Below are 27,850 nucleotides of genomic sequence, written 5' to 3'. Positions count from 1 at the left end.
ATACAATATTATTCAACAGCAGCTTTGAATTTGAACGCGAATTTCTCTTGGGAGATAAATTATCTTGTTTAACAACAGCTATCATGTGAAACTGAGATGATCAAAATAGGCGTGCAACGCCACTGACCTCCAGCAGAGGGCAGCATAAAAATAGATTTGGTGCTCATAGGATAAAGCGACAACCTTCCATCACCGGTCAAGGAGATCTGTGTTTAAAGTCGAATAAGGCTGACATGTACATCTACCGAGTTTTGAATGAAGTCAAACCAAGACCAATGTCTGTCATTAAAAGATGTATTTAATTCATTTGATTCCTCCTTATTGCAAACTCAAGCACATTTGCAAAACAGTAGCATAAAAACAGCTGATTCCACGTGAAAAGCATAATGCATGGAGGTTATGCAGAACACTGTACCTTTAAGGAATTAACTGAGAGATGAGCTTGACTCCTGTGATTTATTGTGAAAGTTGTATGGCGCAAATGTTCTGTCTAAAAAGGAGGGGAGGGGAAGTAAAAAAAAAACAAACAAAAACGCACACCATCCCTTTCAGTACAATGTCATGACATTCAAGGTCTGTTTGGGTTGCCGAGGTTGACTGAGTATGACCACAATTGGCTGGGTATGCTTGTTTTTTTTGTGTGTAAGAAACATCCATCTTCCCACTGCCTCATGTAAAACACACACATGCTCTCTATAGGCCACTTTCCGGGGACAGAGCACTTATCGGCTGTATGGAGCGCACGTACGCAGGCTACCCACTAGATGGGATCTGATGGCTTGCCCAGTTCAACCTTTACTCCTTTTTCTCCTGCACCTGCATGCACGGGACAAATAAACAAAACAAACATGTTTGTTCCAAGTGTGCACACAGTGTAAGTCAACAAAACCATCAGGGATGACGTAGAAGCGGCCTGAAGTGCACATCAAACCCCTACCTGTTAAATACTTTTCTTTCGCTCTGGCTCGCTCATCTGCATCAAAATACCACACGGTGATGGCATACCTGCAGAGACAGAATGCGAGTCAGTGAGTCATTGCTCAAATAATGCTTGGGTGCGTGCAGTGGAGCGCAGTTGACTGGATGGACTGGATTCAATGTTTATGCACCAACTCCTGATCCAATTAGGTAAAATGGGATTGCATCTTAATTTGGGTGAACTCCAAACCTACGTGTTTTGGTGATAGCGTTAGAATGAGACAACTGGCACGGAAAAAGATACTTTTTTAGAGATGCTTTGCTCAGCGGTTTGTTGAAACTATTTGATGAAAAAAATGTGGACACCCCCTTGTGTAACTCTTCTACTCCTCCAAACAAACGAATTTGCCCGTAATATATTTGCTGCCTGTGCTATTCTTCTTCTGACAAATGCACCACATGGTGGCGTTGTTATTAAAGTTAGATGGACTTAAGTTAGATGGACTGAAATTTTTAAAAATCACCACAAAATCTGTCACACACCTCTAGGGGACTGTCAAGCACACGTGTGTAAAGTCTGAACAAGACTGGTTAAAAAACATGGCCGCCATCAAGCAAAATGTCTTTGAGTGTCCGAAGTGCGGACCGGGTGCCATCCCTGGACCGCAGCTCATGTTTTATTGGCCCTCGGATATTGCAAAAACAAACCAAATTCATTATTAGTCAGATATATGATTTGTTATTACAGTCGTCCCGCGTTTATCGTAGTTAATTGGTTCCATACACAACTGTGATAAGTGAATTTCGACGATGTACAAATCAATATTAATAACTGGAATATTTTCATTGTTATGGCATAGAAAACCTGTTTACGATCTTCTAGACATGAAATATCACTCATACATTCACCTTTACATTTGTATTACCCAAGACAGTATCGTAGATGTAAACACAGAAAATAAGACATATTAGACATAAATAAGACAACAGACCAACGTTCGCAGTTCCTTGTTGGTTTTTTTCTGGACAACGTACTTCCGGCTGTGGCAATTGTCTCATCAATGTATTGTAACGGCAGCTTTAAATGGCTTTACACACGTATTGCCCAATATAGTAGACATAATAAGGGTAAATAAGACATTTAGACGTAAATAAAACTCCTGCTCATTTTTGTCACAGTAAATGTGCTCTAGAGGACCTTAGTGGCGGAGGACAAGAAGTGACGTTGGAGGTTCAGAGTTGAGTTCTCGCTTGCCGTGGGTTATGGCCGCGAACCTAATGAGGATAAGCGGCATAGAAAATTGAATGGATTGATGGATGGATGTTATTATTGTGCCTGTTGTGAGATCATTTTAATAAATGCCTTTTCTGGCAATCACTTCTGGACCTTGTCTCACCAAACACTGACACCTAGTGTGTATGTAAAATAATTAGAACGCTTCTTCTGCCTTTTTTTCATCCATTCATACATTTTCTATGCTGCTTATTCAGCCATTTTTATGCTTGAAAATGCTGAATTTAGGCCAACAATAAGTAAAATTTTCTTAAATATGCTTTTTTTTGGGGCAGTATTTAGGCAGTATTCAACCCCCAAAAAAGCAATCATTTATTAATTACTTTGTGAAAAAACGCAATAGAGTGAGGGCATCGAACTGCGATGTAGCGAGGAACAACTGTACACCAATTTGATGGGTCACCAATAATAAAAAGCTAAGCTGTTGTTTTGTGCAGATAGCTCAGTGGTGTAAGTCGTCGCCGAATCCTTCAATTTTTCTGCATGCGGGCCTCGTTGGAAAAAGCTTGGACACCCCTGCCTCAGGGTTCTACTACTACTACTACTACTACATTCTACTACTTTATATCAGCATGTCACACAAGTTTCATCACAATTGCCTGCGTTCTTTAATATGCAGTTCCAATATCCAGTCCCCTCCAAAAGTATTGCTTTGACATCGAAAGATAAATGCAAGACCTCAACATTTAAGCTTTTAATTTATCCATCTGGATCAGTTACACAGCTTGCCAGCAACCCATGATTGTGAGATTCTTCATCACGCAGAGCAAGGTAACGTCTCAAAACAGACCAAAACAACAACGGAGTTTCATCAGGGGAACGATGTGGAAAGCTTTAAACTGGCCAAGTCAATATCCAGACTTTAACCATACATCATCACGGGTTTTCAGAGCGTAGCATCTCCCTACCCGTGCCCACAGAGAACATAACAAATAAGAGCATCCCATTCTTCCGGAAAGACTGGCTTTCTGGTACGTATTTGGTTTACGCTCTTGCCGTAGGAACCAAATAAATATCAATTCATTTTGCTTTAAGCATAATTAAAGTTTGCTTAGCAGCTTTAAAAAAAGGTTTCTTTATTTCTTTCAAGCTGAAGACTTCTAGCACCTCCCTGCTGCACACAGTGAAAACGGCTGCATAGCATGCCTGTCCAGTTGTATTACTTTGGCTCACCTTAAAAAAAATTGTGTTCTTTTAATTTGTGTAAAAACCAGAATGAAATCTTCAATGTTGATTTCTTGTCTCATATTCATCTTTTAAGTAGGGATTTGGTCGATCCTATTCAGGATCGGGTTCCGAAATCGGCGTAATTCAGGTATTGTTTCTGAATCTGCCGATACCACCTGTGGAGAAATGCGACCCACTGATATCCCCGCAGGCTATCTGCTAGCTGGCTGCAAAACGCAATCATGCACGCTCGAGCTACTGCGGTTAAAGTAAGTCCTTCCAGAGTGTTGAGCCACTCTTCCAAGTTACTAATCATCTTCTCCATGGTGGCAAATAAACTACATTTCATGCAGGTATCATTAGCACTGGAGCAGGATGAGGAATTGCTAAGCTGAGACAGAGAAGCCAAGCTAACCACTAGTACGTTAACGTCTCTGAAATGACGTTAATTTCTTTGTAGCAGCTCTAGTTTTTGAGATAATGCACTTGTAAATAAATGTGTTCCAGAGTACGGTCATTTGTAACACTGTATAGAGTGTTCTACGATGTAATTTGATCCTAAATAAATACATTCTACCAGAAGGAAACAATTTAATTAATAAAAAAAGGCAATAATAATGATGTGTAGACACCAATCCTTGTGCCTGATCAGCTGTATGCATCACAGTTATATCACACTAACACAGATAATGGAGAAAAAAAAAAGAATCAGCAAAAATGTCGGGGCCAGGTCCACCTCTTTCAAAAAGGCTGCGCCCAGGGAAGAATCTACAGCACTTTCTAAATAACAAGCTGCCATTTTCCCCCGTCCACCCAGCCAGCCTCACCGGCTAGGGCATGTGGGCTGCATTGCCCTAGCTCGGTGGTTCCTGGACTTTTGGTGGGAAAGGGGATAATTATAACTATGCTTACCTGGTGGCGTAGGCAGACTGAACCTCATGGGGGTTCCGTCTGTCTGACCAGAATAAAAGGAGACGATCAAATTTGGGCTCTATGTCAGCAAACTGGGCCTTTCCTTCTGGGAAGATTCGAAGAAGGCCGCCGTGTTCCTGGAAGAACAGAACAAGGAAGAAACGTCTCTATTATGTTTACATATCAGGACAAAACAGCAAGTAAGGACAGCGGCAAAGAAGAGAACATGAAGCGGAGTCTCTGCAGAGTGCACGTGCCACTGTTTGATTTGTATTGTGTTTGTCCAAGTTAAAAAGGTCACATCTCATGGTGGGGAGATGACGTTGCCTTAAAAGGGGCTCATAAAAAGATCCACTGCGATATCCCACAACTGCTTCAACGTGGGCGACAATGTAAGGGGAAGGGGTTGTCCGACAAGTCCAGGGGCTAGGAGGAAAGCTCAGGATAGGAAACAGCAGCGGGGGACGGCTTTCCTGTGGAGGGATAGGAAGAATAACCCACAGGAAAACTGCTGTGGCTGGATAAAGGACCTGGAGAGTGAAAAAGCAGATTGCCGCAAGCGTGCCGTACAAGCTCTCACACAGCTGATATGATAGGCCCCTTTCTTCACACGCACACTGGCAAGGCTAAAAGAGGTTCTGCTCATTTGTATCTTTTTTTTTCCCTTTTAAACAAGGGACAATACCATCGGTGTGACAAGGTTATATCAACACAACTGGGTCAAAGAGAGCAGCAGGAGGTTTTCTTTTTTTTATCTAGCAACATGTAACAAGCTGAAGGACCGATAACAGAATTACAGAGCGTTTTTGGCTCTTCTTCATGTGACACCACAGAGTCTGGCCAGGCTTGTTTACAGGTTTCATTGTTGTATTTGCTTTGTATTCAAGTGCAATATTTAGCATTACGATACAGTGAAATGATACCACTTAGGTTGTACATTTCAGAAATGACCACAACTTTGGGAAATAAAAACACATCTGAATATGTCAGAGTGCTCAGGGTATGGCTACTGACCTCCGTTCAGCGAGCAAATGTATTTTTTCCCCCTTTTTCTTTGGCTTCTTTATGTTTGCCATTATTCCCAGTGGAAGCAATATAATGTGATTTCATGCCTGATTGTTGCTTGTTTTATATATTTTTTTAAAACATCTGTCAGTGGTTAACTTCTTTTTATTCTTGTGTGGCAAATAAGAATGTTAAAAGGTCAAATTTGTGCGGCAGAGACAAGCGTCTAATCTAACGAGTCTTCTTTGCATCAATTACGTAAGACTTCTTATTGTACTGTGAGGTAAAATGAAATGTTGAGTTCTTACGGTAAGCAAGTAAATAAGGCCAAGGGCAGGGGTCGGCATGCCAAGCCTCCTTGCTCTTCAGCCTCCTTGTTGCTGGGATAGGCTCCAGCATACCCGTGCAACCCTAATTAGGATAAGCAGCATAGAAAAATGGATGGATGGACAAATACGGGAATGACATCAAAAAGGGCTACATAGTTCAGTGTTTACATTATTACATTATTATTATTATTATTATTATTATTATTATTATAAGTAGGCCTAAAATTAAAAAAAGATTGAAACCTTTAAAAGTTTATAAGCTGCGTAATGTTTTGAAACTTTTTACTGGGAGGCAAAACGGCTCTTTTGATGGTAAAGGTTGCCAACCCCTGGCCTAGGGTGAAAAGAAAACTCAACACAATATGCTCCTTTTTCGGGGGTAAGTCCCAGTTTACATGCACTCTCTCTAATTTGATGGTGGGCCAAGTGTTGTGTGCCTCCGATACACTGGGTGTCGCTGTGGTCATTTGGGCTCGTTAAGCTATGCAGGAAGTGCAACAGTATGCTGCTTGCCAATAGCTGTCATTAGCAGAAGGATTGGGTCGAACGGATAACGTAACTTTACACTTGATTTCATGCTGTTGGTAACATTTTAACGTGTGCTTAAATGACATTGCTTGCTTTGGGTGTTGTGGTTACGGTGCTCCTCAGAGGCATAGAAAAAAAAATCACCATCGTAATGACAAACTTTCCGCTATGCAGGGTCTATAGCGAATAATATTATGTAGATTGATAAGAGTGTGTAGAAAATAATATATCTATACAAGAGCAACCACATTGTAAGTGAACTTGTCCGAACACCAGAAATGACGCCTTGCTAGCTGTTTGAAATGATTCTATTATTATTTATATGCCATTATATATTATCTTATAATATAATGTATGTATCCCTATCGGAAGAGGCTGCAATATATATTGCAATATGGATTTTAGGCCGTATTTCCCGAACACGTCTGCTGTGTGGAAATATTTTACACTTTCCTGTTAACAGGATTTAACAGCTGGCCCACGGTTACTTTGTGCGGCACTCATTTGGGCCATCACTTCATAATGCAAAACTCAATTACTGCAACTTTCCATCCATCCATCCATCTTCTATGCCGCTTATCGTCATACTGCAACTTTCCCAACTTTATTATTACAAATATTTTCGTAGTTAAAGCATAGAAAACCTGTTTATGACCTTCTAAATACTTTTTTTTAACATTAACATTACTAGAGCCCCGTGGAAATGAACTAACATCCCTATAGTCACCTTTACACTCATATTATTCAATATAGCAGATATAATAAGAGTAAATAAGTCATTTAAGACATAAATGAGACTTGTCTAACATTTTAATGTGTGTTTAAATGACATTTGCGTTTGTTTTTGTGGTTACGGTGCTCCTCACAGGCATAGGAAAAAAAAAACACCATTGTAAAGAAACTTTCCGCGATGTTGATAATTTTGCCCGCCTCAATATATTGCCATGTACTGTACATGCGTGTCTGTTTTCCTCGTCTCTCGCCTCCAGCACCTTTCCGCGTTTCTTCCACAGAACAACGGCATGAATGGAGTGATCCCTTTTGTCAGTCATACAGACTTTTTGTCTCGGTGGGTGGAGGCAGGGCCGCTAGCATACATACAGAGTGTAGAAGCGTATAAGTAGAAATTCAATTAGTAGATTGCAATATATTGTCATATTTTCTAGTATTTTTTCATTGTACTTTTCTTAAAAGTAAAGTTAAAATCTTATCTCGTCTCGTCTCGTTCTCATAGACCCAATTCTCATGCATTGTGAGACCCCTACTATTCTTTACAGAATTAAGCATTAATATGAACAACAAAAAACAAACAAAAAGAATATTATGGATGGGTCACCCTGTCTACCTCTGTTTTTGGCTCTCTTTACAAAGCAGTCTGTTTCTCTCCCTCACTTTTATCATACTGGAAAGTGGTGTGGCGGTCACAACAATTGGGGAGGTGGGGGGCTTGTTATATGAAACACGATGTATACGACAGACTTCTAAGAGAATGCAAAAAAGGCATGAATTTGCTGTACCCTTTGTCTCTCGGTGTAAAGCTCAATCATTGTATATACCTAATAAACTAGTAAGAAATAAGATAATTAGATATACAGTTCATAAATAACCAGAAATGCCTGCAATGTGATGCGGTGTAGATGTGAAGGTACGTAAAAAAAAAACTGAAATTGGCAGCACATTGCTAAAACAACTGAACCTGAACATTCCAAAGCAAGACCCTCTCTCGTGAAGCACCGGTATCCTGGCAACCGCATTCTATAATAAAAGACTCATCATAAATCAGCCAATCAGAAGGCAGAATGTAATGATGGCCAAGTCAAACAGGGTTTCAGAACATGGTTCGTTGGAAGAATTGAAGCCTGTGTGTGGTGACAACAATAGCAATGGCGTAACAGCACTCATGATTAGCATGAGGGCACACGGGTCCACCTGATGCACAATATTCGACGCATAAACAGTGCTTTCAAGTCAAAGCCATGATTGTGTTAACCATGAGACTAAAACAAAGCTACATGAATACCACCAACAGAATATGCTATAATAATAAAAAAAAATCGCATATACTGGACAGTGTAGTATTTATACTTGTATATTGAAGCTCTTGTACATAAGAATACGTCACAATGGAAGTGCTTTACATGTAGCATGGGGCTCTAACATGTCTAGACATTTGGGTGCGGCTGGATACGCAGGATCGTTTTTTTTTTTTTTCAATGGCCAGACAGCAGATGCTGACACTGTTGGAGGCTGAATATAACAACATCGAAAACATACACACAATGAGCATTTTCTTATGACTGCTTCCAAGTTAATTAACATTTGGGGCGTGTGTTCATACAAAATGCAGTGGTACCTCAAAAATCGGTTGTGCAATCTGGAATTTGACCAAAATGTTGGGAGAAAAATATGCCACAAAAAAGGGCAGATAGAGGTCTACTTCATTGCACCACAACCACACTAAAGACCAATTAAGATAGCCAACTTAGTAGCAGACTCCAGAGAGGGTGGCAGTAATATACAACATAACAAGCATCACTATCATACTCTTGATTAATGGCCTCTTGATTAAAGATGGAATAAGATGAGTCAATTCTTGGACGGTATTAGACCTAACACAAAGCCAAATCAATAACCAAATCAATTTCACATTTGACAAGACAATATACAGTATATTTTTGATCATAAATTAGGAGGGGTGACACGAGACAGTCAGTTCACGTCACGAGACTATATACAAGATTGGGTCTAAGAGAACGAGATGAGACGGGATTTCAACATTACTTTTAATAAACTTACAATGAAAAAATATATATGACAATATATTGCAATCTACTAATTTAGTTTCTACTACGTTACCTTGCATTGCTCCTAACGAGGCTACACTCTTCTGAATTCTGTGTGTATGCTACCGGCCCCGCCTGACAAAAGGGCTCACTCCGTTCATTCCGTTGTTCTGTGGAACAAATGCACCAAGGTGCTGAAAGCAATGCACACAGTGAACTTCGCCTGTTGGGAGGCGGGGGACGAGGGAAACGGACATGCGTGCACATGGCAATATATTGAAGACAGCAAAATTATCCAGTTTATTTCCATTTATTGTGTGATAATTTTTTTTTTGTCCCTGGCCTGGTGCCCATGAGACATTTTTTTTTCCTGAATATGAAGTCTCATGTTTTTAATCTTGTGAGATTTGGTGACATGAGTTCTTGTGACACCCCTATAAATTAGTATATAAGTAAATTACATTAAAGTAATAACAATGACTACAAATTTACAGTTAGTGTTCAGTCTTCTGCCATCACATTTCCACCCCCCCAGTTATCATTACAACTTCATCTTGATTACTAAGTTCAAAGGTGGAGGTAACAAGTTTCCTCAACACATCACTTACATACCTTGGCATTCCAATCTTTATTAAGGTAATATATGCATGTGACACAGCGTCCATCGCCGTTGGGGTTATCCACATGGCGCACGTAACCGGTCCCGTTTCCAGGGTAACATGCTACCATTGCCTAAAGACAAGAATATTAAAATGATTATTAGTAAAAAAATAAAAATAAAAAAGAAGCAAGGATACAAGCAGAAAATTCCTGAACCTTAAGTATTATAAAACAGGCTGACTGTTGGCAAGGGGAGAAAACATCAAAGTGTTACTAAAATTGCGAATGTTAATGCAAATGTGGGGAAGTCAGATGCAATGATACTGATTCACACTGCTGCTGGTGGGCGGTGATACAGCAGTTGTCAATCACAGAGCACATATTGACAACCACGCACACTAAAGTTCAAACCTATGGACAATTTACAGTAAGTGTCAAATTAACCTAACATGCATGATTTGGAGTGTGAGAACATGCAAACTTCACAGAGAGGTCCGAGCAGGGATGTAAGCCCAGAACCTTCTGGTCGTGAGGCAGACGTTTTAACCACTTTTCCACTGTGCTTCCTTACTCTATTTGTGTGAATGACGAAATGTATAGCAGTTTTTGTGACGTAGACTGAAACCACTCGACTGGAAACTTCAGCTTGACTGATACCATGTGCAGATGGTGTGTGTTGACTAACGTAGCCCATGATGGTATTATCCTAAAACATATTAAAGGTAATTCAAACCAAATAATGTATAAAGATGCTCAATACTGGCTTTCTTACCAAAATCAGATACACCGATATTGTCCAGCACAGGACTTCCTTATCAGTATCAAACGATACCAATATTGACAACAGCTCTTCCATCAAACTAATGTCACATAATGAATGAAAAAATGATGCTTCTTTTACTGCAATGCCATTGGATGCATTTCACAAATAAACACACACACTGAAGTATGCAATGTAGGTGATAGAAAAAGTACCATAGTCACTAAAAATAATCACGACCAAACAGTCAACTAAAATAACAAGCTCTCCTACTATCAACAAGCAAGACAGGTTGGCCTTAATAAATTCACAAATAAGAATCAAATTAAATAATGCTGATAGTGACACAATTTGGAAAGCTGCACATTTCTACGTGGCACAAACATCCTTATAAGAACAAAGTTAAGTGCAAAGTAGGAAACTCTGGAATAATACAATCTGAAATTATAAACTATGGGTGTCCTGATACAACCTTTTCACTTCTGATCCGATACAGATATTGTAGTCCTGAATATTGACCTATTACAATAGACACAAATCATGCGTACTTTTATTATTTATTTTGTAGTGTGGAATATTACAAAAGGATGACTCACACATACAGTATTTTTATGATTTATATTGTAGTGTGTAATGGTAGAACAGGCTTCCAACAAGCTAGCAACAGTAGTTATTTGGGATGTAGTTATTTTAATCGGACGACGCACCCGGTGTATTAATTGAGGCACAGTGTCTATCACAGCTTTTTTTTTTTACAAGACAAGTCCTAATGAAAGCACGGTGACATGAAAACCAGGTGTCTGAATATTGCAATTCAAACCACATTAATTGATGATCCATATTTCAAATTGGTGTTTACAAAGTGATTCTGATGTGGCTCTATAAACTGCGTTTGCTGTACAGCCGTATGAACGCTTGTAATCCGCTTGGTATAAAATCAGTGAGAAAATACAACGTGTAGCACACAAATCCTATGCATACAACTAACTTCTCTTGGGATTCACGGTAAAGTAAACTACGGTGAGCAACAAATATGCAACTCCTCATATGCTACGAGAGCACTGATATGGCTAACAAAAGGCAAGTTCCTCAACATTCTTCTATGCACTTGTAAACAAAGTGTCGCAACATTATTACAAACCTTACAGTGGGGTTTGTAATCATTCAACACATTGTGAGAGGAAGCCTGTTGACAAGTGTTAACATCAACCACGGACAGATTGCACCTTTTCTGTCTCATCTTTTGCATCTAGTTAAGGAATATATAATATTAGGGCCTACAACGTAAATGTTAATGTTGTATGTTGTATTCTGTTGATTTGGCAAAAGGTGCCAAGATCTGATAGGAGCATGTTAACAGAAAAAGATAACCTGTCTCTATGCATGAGCACGCTTGCAAGAGACACAGAGAGAGAGAAAGAGAGAGAGAGTGAGCGAGAGACAAAGGAGAGGACTTGAGCTGAGACAGAGAGGAGGAGACGGCTGAACCTCGGTAAACTTTGACTTCTGGCCTCCTTCCAGGGGAAGTAGTATTTTAATGGTCATGCTACGTGCAGAGCGTGAGGAAGGTTGGCTGATACTCCTCGATGTCACCCCTCCCTCACTTTACTGCTCGGCTCAAGCTGCGTCGGCTGCTTGGAACATGTTGGTGTCTGAAGGTGTGAACTCCACGAACGCAGCTGTAAAGCACCATTTTCCCCTTAAAGTCAACAGCTGCGGCAGCTCTGAGATGACTTAAGGACAGCTCATGAGCCTTTTTACACCTGAACCACTGCCCGGTGTGCAGCAATCAAGACACTGACGTTTTATGCACAAACTTACATCAAATAATTAGTACAAGACCATACGTACAAGTAAAGTCTAATAAAAAAGGGCAGACTTACAGCAGTCCAAGTTAAGTTTCCATACAGTGTGTGTATCAGCGCAAACCTGATGAACAGCTCTTATGTCTGATAGTGGTAAGACATCTGATTTGAACAACATACAGTAACTACAGAAATGTCCCTTCCTATTTGAGCTTTGTCTATTAGCTATTTGCTCTTCCACGTTCCTTGGTGGCCCTCATTAGGAGGTTGACCGCGTTTGCCATTTGTTTACATTCCACAAGCATGGCTTCTTGCGGCGGACGGGCATTCACAAGCATACAAAAAAAAGCAGAGGTCAAATTGTTGATGTTATTCATTTAGAATGCCACTGAAAGTGTGTTTTTCCACATTGGTGAACTAATTGCAATAATCATTTTCTTACACAACTAAACATTTAATGTTATATAAACAAACAGCACAGCTGAACTGAATAGAATTCTTAAAGATCAATTTATTACATGCCCATTCAGAGTATTTTTCCACAGAAGCATTAGGGAAAATATAAAATCCTTAATTGTCGGGTCATAACCAAAATGACATTGGCTGAGGTAACTAAGCTCAGACAGATAAAACAGAGTCTCTCAATCAGAAATAACTCTTTAGTTATTTATTTCAGAATCTAGAGGGCTAGAACTATAAACAAATGGTCGGCGCACCCATGACATTTGGGGATGTGTGGTCTTAAGAGGTCAGAAAGGCAGGGTGGGGCCAGGCCACCAAATGATTTGTGGGCTGACAGTAACATCCTAAAAATGTACTGAGAGAGTGGGCTGCACGAGCCTCGTACGATGCCCACACATTAGGCCTGGGCGATAAACTGAAATTTTATCGAAATTTACCAGGATAACCGATGACGTTTTGCCCATGTGGGTAAATTCAGTTTTTTAATAAAAAAAGAAAATAAAAGACTTTTTTGTCTGTTTTGACTGTGTGTGCTGGTATGCTATGTTCATTCCCCTTTAAGACGAGGTACAGCGTGTGTAGTCACGTGACTCCACCCATCCAGCCTGAACAAGAACGGAAACAGATGATGAGGGAACGACTGATAGTTCAAATGAAGAAGCGGCTGCACAGTGCCAGCATTTCACTCGCATATGCGCCTCAAAATAGACTGTGCTAGTAGAAAAAAATTAAAAAGGCAGCACACGTGCGACTACGTTTTTCAACCCTTTTGTTTGCATTTTGCTCCTGAAACAAGTCCTTACAAAGTAAATCAAACCAGAGTAACATTTTGGCGCATCTGTATAGAAAGCTACAAGCCTCCTGCAACTTTTCTTGGTTCACATCGGCGACACGCGATGACGCCGTACAAGCTGCACTCACTGACATGGCTATCTAGCTATGTTAGCAGTTGGATACTGTAGCGCTGTGGGAAAGATGACTGCTCTCTGTGACGTACTATAGTGCTTTCCCACTTATGCGCTAAAATACTTTCCGTTTGTATGCATCGCAATGCCGCGCCGAATGATACTAAAAACTGATAACACAAATACCTGGCTTTAAATATATGGATTTTTAAAGCCTTAAAAAAAAAACAACAAACATGCACATATGGCCAATGATGCAAAATTGACAATTCACAAATGAACAAGAAAATAAAAACATTATAAAAGCATCTCTACAGGAAACGTTTGCTGTTGGTAGCCGCTTTTAAGGATTCCATGCTTTATTTGATGTCACAAATAGATGTCACATGGCTACAAGAACATGTGAAATTCTCATGATCAATAAATCAACGAAAAGCAGTTATTTTGCATTACCTGCAATTATTTTCAGATATATATATTGGTCGGGGATTTATCGTGCATTTAACGTTATCGAGGTAAAACTGCCCAATTTATCGTGATATTGATCTGAGGTCATATCGCCCAGCCCTACCACACATATACATCCCCAGTGAGTGAAACGTACGACATCCTTACATGAAGTGCACCTAGCGAGTCGCATGCCGCACTCACGATCTAAAAGCTACCAACAGAGGGCGAGCGGCAAGCACGTGGGTGTCACGAATCACTTGCTGCATAAGTACGACACACTTGCAACCCCTCTGATACCCTACTTCTACGTGCTGGCCACGGGCAACACATTTCACAAAAATTGCGGAGCCCGTGTGTGTGGTAACACATATGTCGGGATGTAAGGCCCGCTTCAAACAGAAAACAAGTTGCCTTGAACACACACATCTACTGTAAATCTACAAGTGCAATCCTAGGAGACATCTCACCTTTTTGAGAGCTTCTCCGTTTTAGTCTCAAAAAGTCTCTTCACTAGCCTTGTTGCTACATGGTATCTTAATGGGTCTGATTACTTGCTAAATATAGCAACAATGTTGAAAAGTTGGCATCACTGATCCTTCCTGCTACAGCTTCTTATTCTGTGATTGATCAGGTGTGCATGAGCTGTGTTAACACGTGGAGTTACATAGACAGTCTCATTATAATGTGTTTATGAGCGAAGGCAAACAAGTAGCACACAATAAATGATTGTATGGGAAACACTAGCATTGCTGAGTGCTCACAAAGGCAATTTGATCATTACAACAAATTCATAAAGTCACAACCTGATTACACCAAGCAAATTTATTATTGCCTGGCATATACAGAGACAGATCTATGAACCAAGAGTGGGAGAAAAATGGACAACACCAAAACAACCAGATGTAAGAATATTGTAATTTGCAGACATGTGAGATCTCAAAAAAGAAAATGTCATAGGCACTCTAACTCTAGCTAAAAAAAGATCTGTAAAAGAGTAAATTCAGTGCAACGAATAGGATTTGGTCCAGGCTGTTTATTTGTCATGCCCCAAACCTCAAATTAATCAAGCTCACTCTGACATATACAAGCCTGCAATTATCAGAGTAAAATATTAGGTGTGGTAAGGCACGCACAGTACATTCTTTCACATTATTTTTTTTCATAAGTAACAATGGAGATTTAATTTATCTTTTGCAGGATTTGATCTTTTGCCAATGTACGACTTTGAAATATTGTACCGGTCTTAAATGAGTTTTAACATAGTTACTTGTCAGAAAGGTTATGCAAGTACCAGAAATTAACCGTAAAACACTGATACCTTTGTGAAGGGGTATACACATAAAAAAGCACCCCACCCCCCAATTATAATATGGGATTATTGGCAAGGGAGTGGGTGTGATTGGTTCAAGCACGGCCGCTTTGTCTCAGCTCGCCCATTCTGAATTTTTGTCCGTGTATTGCACCACGTTTTCCCTATAATTTGAAGTTCTTGAAACTATAAAGCCAGGAAGACAATGAAGGGAATAGATAAACAACTGTCTACACACGTTACGTTTTCAGCGTTGCTTGTAGGAGTGGGCAAAACGTACTAAACAGATTTTTCTGAAAGATATGGAGGATGTGTAAATTAAGAACCCATTCCATACCTGAGACAAAAATGCAAATGCCCTGCAAGAATTTTGCTGACAAAGAGCCAATTCTTGGTTTTAAGTCATTCAGGTATGTTGACTCTAATCTAATCAGATCACAAGCTGCGATGCTTCTTGTGAATTAAGCACACATTTCAGTACCACAAAGTATGACATAATCAAGGTAAATAACCATCCCTTAAATTGTACTAATCCACAACAGGGTTTCCCATACAGCAATCCCTCGCCACTTCGTGCTTCGAATTTTGCGGGTTCACTCTCGGTTTTTCAAAAATATATTATTAAATCATGCCGTTTTGTGATTGAATATGGCCTATTAATAGTAAAAAAAATGCATATTTAAGCAAATGTTACATATTTTTGCCTAAATTAAGCATTTTCAAACATAAGAATGGCTAAACGAACTAAAATATAAATATGAGGCAGTCAGAAGACGCCTTCAAAGACGTTACACTGGTCACTAAATGTCAGTAATGTTACTGTAATGTCCGGTGAGACACAAAAGCACTAGACTTGATCACCAGAACAACAGGCCTTTGTTGCAGGCTTGAAGTATCCCACAATAGACACGTAATCTAAAGTTACAATTTAACAGCTGACATGTGGGAAAATGTATAAATAAATATATTGCCAAAGACAAATCTGAGGCGGTTCATGATTAATATTATGCAGTTGTGATTTTTACTGTTATTATTGTATTCATTGCTGTGATCCGGTCTTCCGGTCGCAGTGGTCACGGGCTCAAACTGATGGGGGGCAAGCAGACATATTCGTAGCTGAAAGTCATGTAAAGTGAGAGCGAAAATGCCGCATGCATGCGCTGTTCTCGCAGGTGGAAACCATCCAAATGGGATTTTGGGAAAAGTTATTACTAAGATAGTCCATGGTAAAGGGGAAAAGGTTCAACAAACGCAGAGACAGTGGCTGCTGAACCTGTCTCTCTCGTCCTGTAAAGCAGTGTATGATCACGCTCCAGTTGGGAGTGTGCAACAACAAGCACAATTATACTAAAACCAAAGTTAAAATATTGTTGGAACTCAAAAATGCTCATGAAAATGGGAAATGTAGAAAGAATTCCCTCACAACACCACTTCATCTAAATGCTCCAACTGTATAAGTATAAGTGTATTGGTATTCAATAAACACCATAAATATACCACCAAAAATACGCCTGCTTTGTTGTATGAAAATAAGATGGAACAAGTAACATATAAAAGAGGAGTTTACACTCGTCCTTAACACGAGACTACAAGAACACATGCTTTCACCTGATTAAACCAAATATTTCTAGAAATAAAGCAGTCTTCTGCAGAGCAATACAACCTAGTAGCAAATATGGACCACTCATGTCAACTGTAGGCCACTGGGAAGCAATTTAACAAGGTCCAGCTTGCATTGTTTACATCAAATTGATTGTTAAATTAACACCCCATTGGAAAAACAGCGCAGCGGAACAATGGAGGACACATACAAGAATATATTCATGCAGACTGATTTGGTGTAAGAACGCATATAGACATGGTGGAAGAACTATTTTCCATCTGCTACATTCATTATGTTTGACGCGGAAGATAAGCTTTATTGCCTTTTTTCAACTATTTCATGTCTTCATGCAACACCATGCACAAACACACACAATTGTAGCAAATCTGACACATGCAACACCATGCACAAACACACACAATTGTAGCAAATCTGACACATGCAACACCATGCACAAACACACACAATTGTAGCAAATCTGAAAAACATTGTAAGATACGTAGTGTGTGTCGTATTCATTGTGTGACCCCCCCATCCGATCACTGGAAGTTATGTGGACTGCCTCTAGGTCACATGATTACAACCCAGCAATAGCAATCAACAGATCGAAATGAACATAAATCCTACGGACATTTAGCAAATAATAGCAGTACTATTGTCTATATAGCGCAGCTTGCTTCAGTGGGAATCCTTGAAGGTAATGATGATCAAGTTGAATGTTAGCTGTGAACAACATGGAGCTGTAGTGCAGCTCATTACTCAGCAGCAGAAACAAAAGCACTACTACAAATACTAAGTAAAACATTAAGAACATATTTCTCAATTAACATACTCAATTGATCATTATAATTCACTGACTTAACTCTGGGAGCATTTTGCATATTAACATGAAATAGGAACAATGGGTAGACCCTCCCTGATGTTTCTTACATAAACAGTCCCTGTGCAATCAGCCAGGTGGCGCAATGTTCAGAAAACTCAAGAAACGGGCTGACGATGCACTTTTTGTGCACTTTGTGATCCAAATTTGTAGTGGCTGCTGGGCTAAATGAATACTTCTATTTGTGCGAGGGTGAGTCAAGTTAACCCAGTCTGTAATTGGATCAGCCGCTGATACGTTCCTGTTGCCAGTGAATACACATTCAAACACTGCTTGACAAATACAATATTCTTTCTGTATTCATGAAGTATGTCATTTTGAGTCCAAGTTCAATACGTTTGACCAAAAATGAATGATTTGCTTTGGCTGCAACAGTAATAAAAATGTAAAGAAATGATTTTGATTAACAAAAACAATCATAATCCCATTATAAATGATAATAACTAATAAATGAATCCTTTGGGAACACAAATGCATGTTTTAATTGCTGAAGCTTCACACAAACAAACTCAAAATTAGTGCACATTTTTAATTAATCTTGTCAGGGTGTACCCCGCGTGTTGCCCAAAGTCAGCTGGGATAGGCTCCAGCCTACCCCCGCGACCCTAATGAGGAGAAGCGGCATAGAAAATGGATGGATGGATGGTATAGCACATAAAAAACTACTGGCACTACAACAATGCTTAGTTCCTTAAAAAGGGTGACATGATAGATAGGAAGTTGGAATTGGTATTAGCAGGAACTCATTGTTGCTGTGTCAACCCTGAAAAAAAGCGATATCCAGACAGCCCTACTTTTGACGAATGTCACATTCCACCATGCATGATGGTTTTCTACTCCAGTTGCAATACTTTTGCACCACTGCTTGTATGACGGCCAAACAACAAGCCAGAAAAAAGGTGGCGTGCACACATGGTGATGCTATGCAGATGCAAGGACTGTATAGCGGAAGGAACAGCAGGCTCACACAACCTATAGAGAAATAACCAACACTCAAGAGGACCCAGCAACACACAACTTCCTCTAGCCCTCTTATGCTATGGTGCTCTAAGATTTAGGTCAATGGTCGACTTACTTAGAAGAGCAGTCTATAGGTCTACATTCTGTGACAATGCAAATGAGACAAACAACTTCCAACATCACAACATATTAAAGATACAGTGCTGCAGATGTTAATATATTTCAGGATGACAAATCTTGTAGTGTGAGATTCAACCACGAACTTAAAACCAGATAAAAGAATCAACGCCTTTCTCATACGCAATAATAGCGTTATTATCCTCACTGAGACAATTTAAAAAAAAAAGGTCACTGTGGTTTTCACTTAGTGCACCTATTAAGAGTCTAGAGTAGATTTCTCTGTATAGTTGTGTACACACGTCAGTGGCTCAACAATGTTTAATACCACATATATTTGAACCATCTGTACAGGAATAGGCCCAACCTGCACAAATAACATCCACTTATGTTCACTGTACTTAATATCTGCACTGAGCAACACTGTGGAATGCTGGACAGCTCGTGTTGGTGCTATAACTGTAACAATTATAAGCTTACTGGCAGCTGATCATTCTGTCTATGCCAACATTCAGGAGTGGACGTGTAATAACACATTTAAGTTGCCCAAAACCAAAAAGTCTTTAAGTGATAATGCAAATGACCAGAAAGCCTTCAGCATGGAGCAACAGAGAAACAACCCCACAGCTTGTAACCTCCAACAATGTTATCAAGTGAAGAGGGGAAATGGAAACAATTACATCAAATAACACTTTGGGCAGAATGTTTTTCCTCTATCTTTCCCAATTTGAAATCTGCTTACATTGTGTCGGCTGCCTTTGAGGCATTTATACAGGCGGCCTTCACAGTTGTGCAAGTCGTGCTCATTTTCACTGGTCACAGTCCAAGTCGGGTGTTTTCTAGGGCAACCAGGGAAGCAGGTAAGGAAGTCACATTCTCACCGGTGCTTAACACACATCCCAGTATGTGTGTTTGAGAAGATGCCAGGTGAACAGCAATTGGATAAGGGGAGCACCCTAAAATAGCACATGGTGTGGCTATCGGTTTTCTGCGTTACTCCTCCCCCACTAATATTTAGTAGGACAAACTATTGCATCAAATCACTGCTAACGTCTATGTAAAGGAAATGCTGACAACTCACTGGGAGGGTGTTCTCCCAGGCAAGTGTTGCGACTGGAACAGAAGAAGTGTCATGGACTATGTGTGCATGCACTAAAACAGTCGGGATTCACAAAAGTTTGGTCTCTCTATTTTCCACACTTCTATGTAATGTCCACGTGTACATGCACCATCTCTAATTCCATCGTTGTCCAAACGCTGTGCGCGTAGCGGGGCGATTTTGGTCATTTCAGCTGTGTGAGTTTCCCGCTAATGAGAAAGAGAATGCTACGTGGTAATAGCCAACGGTTACTGGTGGAAGCCGGCTGGTCAAATGAATAACACTGCTACCTACAGCTTTTAATTAGGAGTGTGGGGAAATATCAATATATCGAACTATCGCAATATTGAATCCTACACCCTACAATGGATTATCAATATGCTCTCTGTATTTAAAAAATATATATATATTATTAAAACATATGTGCTATAGACTTCTTTCACCGTTCCTCCTCAGTCGAGTCACCATTTTATATTTCATCTAGGAGCAGCTCCTTACTGGAGTGGCAGAAAATTGGACGGAAGAAACAGAAGAAGAAGAAAACCCCAGCAGTGAAGTTAAACAGAAAGATGCGGCAACATAGTTGAAATCAAAAGTGTGGACTCACTTTGGCTTTTTGAGTGTGCATGGGACTAAGCTGAATAAGGACTTTGCAGTACGTAAGAAGTGTCGGGCGGCACGACAAACATGCACAACCGCCTCGTTCATCAACGTCCTAACGAAGAAAACTGTGCCTGGTAAGAGAAATGTTGATTTTTCTATTCAAATGCTAAATGCTGTGTTGTTCAATCAAGAGACGCGTGTTTAGTTTATATCTGTATTTGTCAACATTGTCATCGTGCTGCTCAACCTCTCTCTCTCTCTATCCGGTGATTACGTCACTACTACTACACTGCACTAAGTCTGGTTAAAATATGTTGCCAAAAATAAACATTATTTTTTTTATTTTTTTCACCCTATCGCCGTATCGACATATTATCGTTATCGTGAGCCGTGCATCACAAACTGTATTGTATCGTGAGGTACCCTGACATTACCTGCCCTAGTTTGAATGTTTGTTTAAATGATATCTGCTGATATCATTTCTAAGTATTTTGCATTGTTTTCTGCATGTAAAACTATAACTATTCCCGATAAAAATGTGTTATTATTGTTTTATTACTGTTGTGTACTTATCGCTGATTGACAAAACACATACTATTTTTAGTCTATTTTAATTCAATTTGACTACAAAAATGAAGTTTTGGTGTTTGATACATTTCTACCCAACGTGATATGCTCAGGCATCATGCCATGCCTTAAAACTGGATTCTTCTAGAATGTTCTGCCACTTGTTAAACTGGAATACTTTGATTTTATCAGTACACTTTAAAAATATTGACTTATTTCAGCTTCTGTGGTATGAAACAGTCACCCTGCCACCCTGCTGTGCCATGAGTCCTCCATGGAGAGGGGAACATGCGTACAAACGACCGATCAATGTAAGCGTATGCACGCACAAGGTTTCCAATCACATAGTCTACATGTGTTAAGCAGATCCTTCAACAGCCGAACACTATCTAATTAAGGTGTTTACATAAGTTTTGAAAAGCTTATTTCAACCAAATTCATGCAATAAATTGTTTTTTCACTGTAAACACAGTGATGGTGTCACACACACAACTCAAGGTTCACAAGGTTGAAAAGTGTCAATAAACAAAGTTATTTCATGGAAAAGACAATTTGTCACGATCTATGTGTTAGCCTGCGTGACAGTTTAGTGTGTTTACACTTTTATGCCTTAGTTCCTGTTCTATGCTCTTATTTTGGTAGTACTTCCTGTTTTGCCTGGTTTGTGTCCGCCTGCTTTGCTTTCTTCTTTATGTCTTGCACCTGTTGCTAATTTGAGTTCCTATTTAGTTCAGGTGCGTGGATCCTTCTGTGTGGTTGCATTTCGTTCATTTCGTTCCTTCGTTCGTTCGTTCCTTGGTGTCGGTGTCTGTGTAAACCTGACACGCTACTGCAAAGCGTCTTTATCGAGTTCCTGCCGCTGCGCTGCAGCCATCATTAAAGATAAGTTTTTCCTGCACGAGTGCCTGCTTTCTGCATACTGGGGTCATCGCCACTATGCCAAGAACAAGACGTGACAGAATGCAACAACCAGAAGAAGATGACCTCGCAGAGAGCGATTTCTGGACCTGGCAGATTCTAAAGGCTATGGAAGAGGAGTGCACGATGTTCTCTCCAGAGGAGCTGGAGGACATGGTGTGGGGACCGGACGGCACGCTTGTTCCTATGGCGTGGGTGTACCCGGGACCCGCCAAAGGCACGTCTGACCATCCGCGACGCCAAGGCATGTGTGGACCGGCTCCAGCGAGAGGTTCACGGCGTAAAAGGGTGAAGCCACGCAACTCCTCCTCACCACGCCAAGCAGAGGTGCAATTCCCTCCTTGCAATGTTTCTGAGTGCCGGCTGATTGCTCAGCCCATTACGGTTCCCGCTCAGCGTCAGCACGACGAGCTCTGGCTGCCCCCCTCCTCCGTTTCTCCGCTTCCCACGCAACGCCAAGAGGAGGTCAGTCTCCCTCAGATTCCCGCGTCCCGAAGCGCCGAGCTCCAACTGCCCTCCGTTGTTTCCAAGTTGCTTCCCAGGCAACGTCAAGAGGTCAGTTCTCCTCCCACCCCTGCACCTCGGCTCAAAAAGTGTCAGACTCACCCTGTGCCCACTCCACGCGGTGTGAAGTCACAGACGCCGCTGGAGCCCACACCACACAGCTTCAAGCTTCAGTCCCTCCCGGTGCCCGTGCCGTGTTGCTTGAAGTCACAGACTCCGCCAGAGGCCACACCTGGCTGCCTCAAACCTCATAACCCCCCCGTGCCCACCCCGCGGCATTTCAAGCCCATTCCAAGACCACGCCTGAGGCCACCTGCAGTTCCGTTCGGGAGGTCAGAGCAGGTGGAACTCCTGACCCACCTCCAAGCCCCCCTCCTCCCTTCCCTGGTTCCGCCGATGGCAGTGAACGGCGTCTGGGATCCGCCTTCGGAAGGGGGGGCTAGTACTAGCAGCTGTGAGTTGGACGCACAGCTAGCCCCTCCGTCGGCAAGCCAGGACGCACAGCTAGCTGCTCCTCCGTCCGCAAGCCAGGACGCACAGCTAGCTGCTCCTCCGTCCGCAAGCCAGGACGCACAGCTAGCTGCTCCTCCGTCCGCAAGCCAGGACGCACAGCTAGCTGCTCCTCCGTCCGCAAGCCAGGACGCACAGCTAGCTGCTCCTCCGTCCGCAAGCCAAGACACACTGCTTAGTCCTCTACCTGGAAGTCAAGCGGCAGGGCTCGTGGCAGCAAGCCAAGAACAGCAGCCCGCTTCGCCGATTCCTCCTTCTTCAGTTCCAGAGGACGAGACTCCTGCACATGTTCCGCCTTCAGTTCCTGTCCTGGCGTTTCCCACACGTCAGCCGGCTTCGCCTGTAGTTCCTGTCCTGGCGTCTCCAACACGCCACCGTGCCCCAACTCTCGTTCCCATTCTGGCATCTCCCAGAACTGCTACTGCTCAGCTCTCCTGCCAGCTCCGCCAGGCTCACCATCCTGGCCGCCCTCCGGAGAGGTTCCGCCACTCACTCCGCTGGACCTGCCGTTCTAGCCGACCGCCGGAGGGGTCCCAACTCCTTTGCCAGGCTCACCATCCTGGCCGTCCTCCGGAGAGGTTCCGCCACTCACTCCGCCGGACCTGCCGTTCCAGCCGACCACCGGATGGGTCCCAACTCCTCTGCCAGGCTCACCATCCTGGCCGTCCGCCGGAGGGGTCGTGCCGCTGACCCACCACCGGTCCTCCCACCACCCATCCCTCCTTTTTTCTTTTGTTGTGACTCTGGACTTTTCGGACGTCTAGGATCCGTCCTTGAGGAGGGGGTACTGTCACGATCTATGTGTTAGCCTGCGTGACAGTTTAGTGTGTTTACACTTTTATGCCTTAGTTCCTGTTCTATGCTCTTATTTTGGTAGTACTTCCTGTTTTGCCTGGTTTGTGTCCGCCTGCTTTGCTTTCTTCTTTATGTCTTGCACCTGTTGCTAATTTGAGTTCCTATTTAGTTCAGGTGCGTGGATCCTTCTGTGTGGTTGCATTTCGTTCATTTCGTTCCTTCGTTCGTTCGTTCCTTGGTGTCGGTGTCTGTGTAAACCTGACACGCTACTGCAAAGCGTCTTTATCGAGTTCCTGCCGCTGCGCTGCAGCCATCATTAAAGATAAGTTTTTCCTGCACGAGTGCCTGCTTTCTGCATACTGGGGTCATCGCCACTATGCCAAGAACAAGACGTGACACAATTCACTGAAAGGGAAGCCTCCCACAGCATCCTCTCACCCCACACAGTTGACCTGCAAACTTCCGTGTGGGTACAGATTGAAGCCTGCCACCTTTGTATAGACGGTTCAGAAGTCACTGTCAGCTACACAGTTGAACAGTCATTTATCCCCGTTGCAGATGTTTTGCACACAACTTGTCAGTCTGCTATGCTGGGAATCAAAGGAGGTGCAGCAGCTTAAGAAGAATAAAGAGAAAAGAAATATTTGTAAACCTGCAACGACACTCAACAAAAATATAAACTTTTGTGTTTGCTCCCATCTTTCATGAGCTGAACTCACAGATCTAAGACGGTCTCTAAGTACCTATTTCTCTCCAATATTGTCAACAAACCTGCCGGAATCTGTGTTAATTCTTGCCAATATCCAGCAACTTAGCACAGCCACAGGCAAAAACCAACTATCTGATCAACTCTATGCGAAGAAGACGTGATGCACTGCGTGGGGCAAATGGCTGTCACACCAGATACTGACTGCTTTTGTGACCCCGCCCTCACAATGCATTAAAACTGCACACTTTTGAGTGGCCTTTTATGATGGCCAGCCTAACGTACACTGGTGCAATAATCATGCTGTCTAATCAGCCTCTTGACAGGCCACACCTGTGAGGTGGATGGATTATCCCGGCAAAGGAGACATTTGTGAACAATATTTGAGAGAAATAAGACCTTTCGTGTACATAGAAACACTTTTACATGTTTTGAGTTCAGCCCATGACAAACGGGAGCAAAAACCAAAGCGTTTACATTTTTGTTGAATGCATATATTAAAGGCAAATTTGATAAATGTTCCATTCGTGCTGTGCGAGAAGGCAGAAATCGGAAAACTGCAGTTTGTTAACAAGCACATACAAGTACATACTATTAAAACAATTTGCATGTTGATATGGTAATATTAAAAGCGGCATTGTGCACAGTGCACTGTAATTATCATGATGTCAGAAATCACTGTCAAAGGTTAAAGCATTGTCTGACTTCACAAAGGGCTTGCAATTAGTGCTGACATTATAATTAATAGGGGTAATTTGTTTCTTAAAATGTTAAATAACGGAATTATAAGTGGATGCGGGGCAATGTTGTGAAATGTAAATAGATTTGTAAAAAATAAAATCCTAAAACCTGAAAATGCTATTTTTCAAGCAAACTTAAACAAAATGTGGGGTGAAAAACGTCCTAAGTTAGACAGGGATCTTTATGTTAACTTTGGCTGATTTGAGTTTGTGATGCTGTTACTGAGAGCGGTTTCCGTATCGTATTTTTTGTGTTTGTTAAAACCACTCCCTCAAGGACCGTTCTGAAGTAGCCTGACCACAAGTTAAACGGTAACCATCCACAGCGAAGGTAGAATTTCCTACACGGCTGTTTATTTGAACATCAGGCATACCGGATAGACACGCACTGTGATTGAAAAAAAAACTACTGTGCACAAGTATATTCTTTTGCAATCTGTGGAGGTCAGAAAGCTCTACATATTAAAATGGATGACGGCAACATCTCATACATTCTGGGCTATTATCTGTCACTCTGCTGTGTCTCAGGTTTGCAGCAGCTTAGTGGTGTTACAACATTTGCTTAGTTGTGTCTGTGCCATTCTTGGAATTTTTTTTTTTAGCAATCTTATCTTAACTCAAACAATAAAGTTGGCTTGCTAGTATATATGTAATACTTCTAAACTGCTTAATAACGGGTTTGTTACGTGTTACATAAGCACTGCTTATGTGTTATTAAGAGTAGGAGTGATATACTGATATCTACTTTAGAGCTCTGTATATTACATTTCTCATGTATTTCGCGGTCAGAATGATCACTGGTCAGTCCAGACCAAAGATTAAAAAGAAAAGGTACTTAGTGGTCAATTTCATGCGGTCTTAATTGCATTCACACCTGTATTTTTGTAAGCTGGCCAAATAATGCACACAATTCATGCATATGTCTAAGTTCATGCCTCATTTGTGACGTATACACGCGTCCAACACAACATGACATCTTCAGGGTCGCATAGGTTTTTTTTCTTTCTATGGCAGACTTTTTACCAGCTGAGATGTAATGAAAAGAATATAAATTATATAACAACACCAGAAAGGTTCCCAGAGATGTGCTGCAAGCATCTGTCATGACCAACACAATCCCTTTGTTGAAAAGGTATGTTTAACCAATGCGTTTACACTTCTGGGCTTACAATTAACTTTCATCTGTTGATGATTTTCACTCCGCTTTCTGTTGGGTGTTGCTATGCATCGCCTGGTTACGGTCGCATGTGATGACATCATATCCAGTGTTTGTGGTCTGTCGGTGCGGTAGGCGTTCACACTTGGGACTCATTCAGGACTTGAGCCCTCTGTGGCAAGCGGACAGAGAACAACCTCTCAGGCAGTCTCGGTTCGGTCCTGTTCGACTGCGTTCATACTTGACCAATCAAATCGTACTAGCAACCGGACGAGAACTTGCAAGTGTGAACGCACCCTTACTAAATGGCAAAGATAATAGAGGAAGCTGCAGGTTGTACCAGTAGTGAAGTTCCTGTCTGTACCCGGACAGTGTATATTGGTTTGAAACGTGCAAGCACACTCAGATCATCAGCTGAAAGTGCACATCTGTCTACTTACTTTAGTCCTTCCATTGATTGTGTAGTTGCCCAGTTTGCCGTTACAATGTCTTATTAAGTCGTCCATGCGTGTGGTAAGAAAACGGATTTTCTCACAGCCTGCCTCCTTCCCGTCTACCCAAGTGATTTTGTCCCCACGGATGTCTTTCGTGGAGTCACTTTTTTGACTCACCACCTGCCCGTCCGTGAACCGGCCCGTTTTGTGCAGGGCCTTGACGTCCTCCAGGATGCTTAGTCCAGTCTCTGTGCCCAGAAAGTTGTCCACAACACAGATGCCGTGCTTGTTCATACACGGGACGATGTACTCCATGGCCAGCTTCTGCGGGGATGAAGAAGTTTGTCCGTTAGGTGGGGAGGTATTGTTGGAGCCCTCCTCACCAAGCCCATGTGGTTCTATGTTTGTGGTTTGCTGCGTAGGAGCACTACTGTCCGCCTGCTCGGGGCTGTCCTTCTTCTTCAGGCATCTATCCGACGTCTTCTCATCCCCGGGTGGCTGCTCTTGCTCGGCTTTCTGTTTGGGAGGCTGCGTCTTGTCCGCCTCCTTACAAATGCGTTTGTGCTCTTTCCAGTGCTGTTTCTGGTGCTCCTTGCTGCAATAGAAGGAGCTGCGACACCTCCCACACTTCAAAAGGTTCTCCATTTTCCCACAAAGTTCACAGTACTGGCGATCTCGGTCCAAGTCGTTCTGATGCTTCTCCATATTTGCGGCGACAAGGGGGTGCACTGCGCCTTTAATTCCAATCCTTCACACGCGCCCTGCTAACCGACAACTTTGGACGCGATCCACCGCCTCTGCCACGCTACACCGAGCGAAAGCCGAAAACAAGACTTAAAAGCCGGACATTTCATAACACTCGCTACTTCTTCACATCTTGAGGTTGAGAAATAACGCGACGGTGTACGGCCTGGAGGGAGCAACACGGCCTGGGTCGAGGTCTTCATGAGGCATTCCTGTTAGCTAGCTGTAGGTCCACGGACAGTGCATGGCGACGTTCAGTGTTCCCAGCCTGTCTGCGGCCAACCCCC

General features: G+C 41.9%; 1 protein-coding gene across 2 annotated transcripts; it reads right to left on the bottom strand.

The window, feature by feature from the left end:
* Positions 1-67: 67 nt before the first annotated feature.
* On the bottom strand, positions 68-27,850 carry egln1a (egl-9 family hypoxia-inducible factor 1a). 2 transcript variants are annotated; one of them, XM_054798478.1, is made up of 5 exons: positions 26,826-27,849; positions 9,549-9,668; positions 4,292-4,428; positions 938-1,005; positions 79-816 (listed from the first exon to the last, which is right to left on the bottom strand). In XM_054798478.1, the coding sequence occupies exons 1-5, from the start codon at positions 27,522-27,524 to the stop codon at positions 761-763; spliced, it is 1,080 nt and encodes a 359-aa protein (XP_054654453.1). In that variant the 5' UTR covers positions 27,525-27,849; the 3' UTR covers positions 79-760. The 2 variants fall into 2 exon arrangements, with proteins under 2 accessions (XP_054654454.1, XP_054654453.1); XM_054798479.1 differs by lacking the exon at positions 9,549-9,668 and having other exon boundaries at positions 68-816; positions 26,826-27,850.

The sequence above is a fragment of the Dunckerocampus dactyliophorus genome, chromosome 14 (genome assembly GCF_027744805.1).
Source record: "Dunckerocampus dactyliophorus isolate RoL2022-P2 chromosome 14, RoL_Ddac_1.1, whole genome shotgun sequence".
Classification (NCBI taxonomy): Eukaryota; Metazoa; Chordata; class Actinopteri; order Syngnathiformes; family Syngnathidae; genus Dunckerocampus; species Dunckerocampus dactyliophorus.
This window is presented reverse-complemented; position numbering and strand designations above follow the sequence as displayed.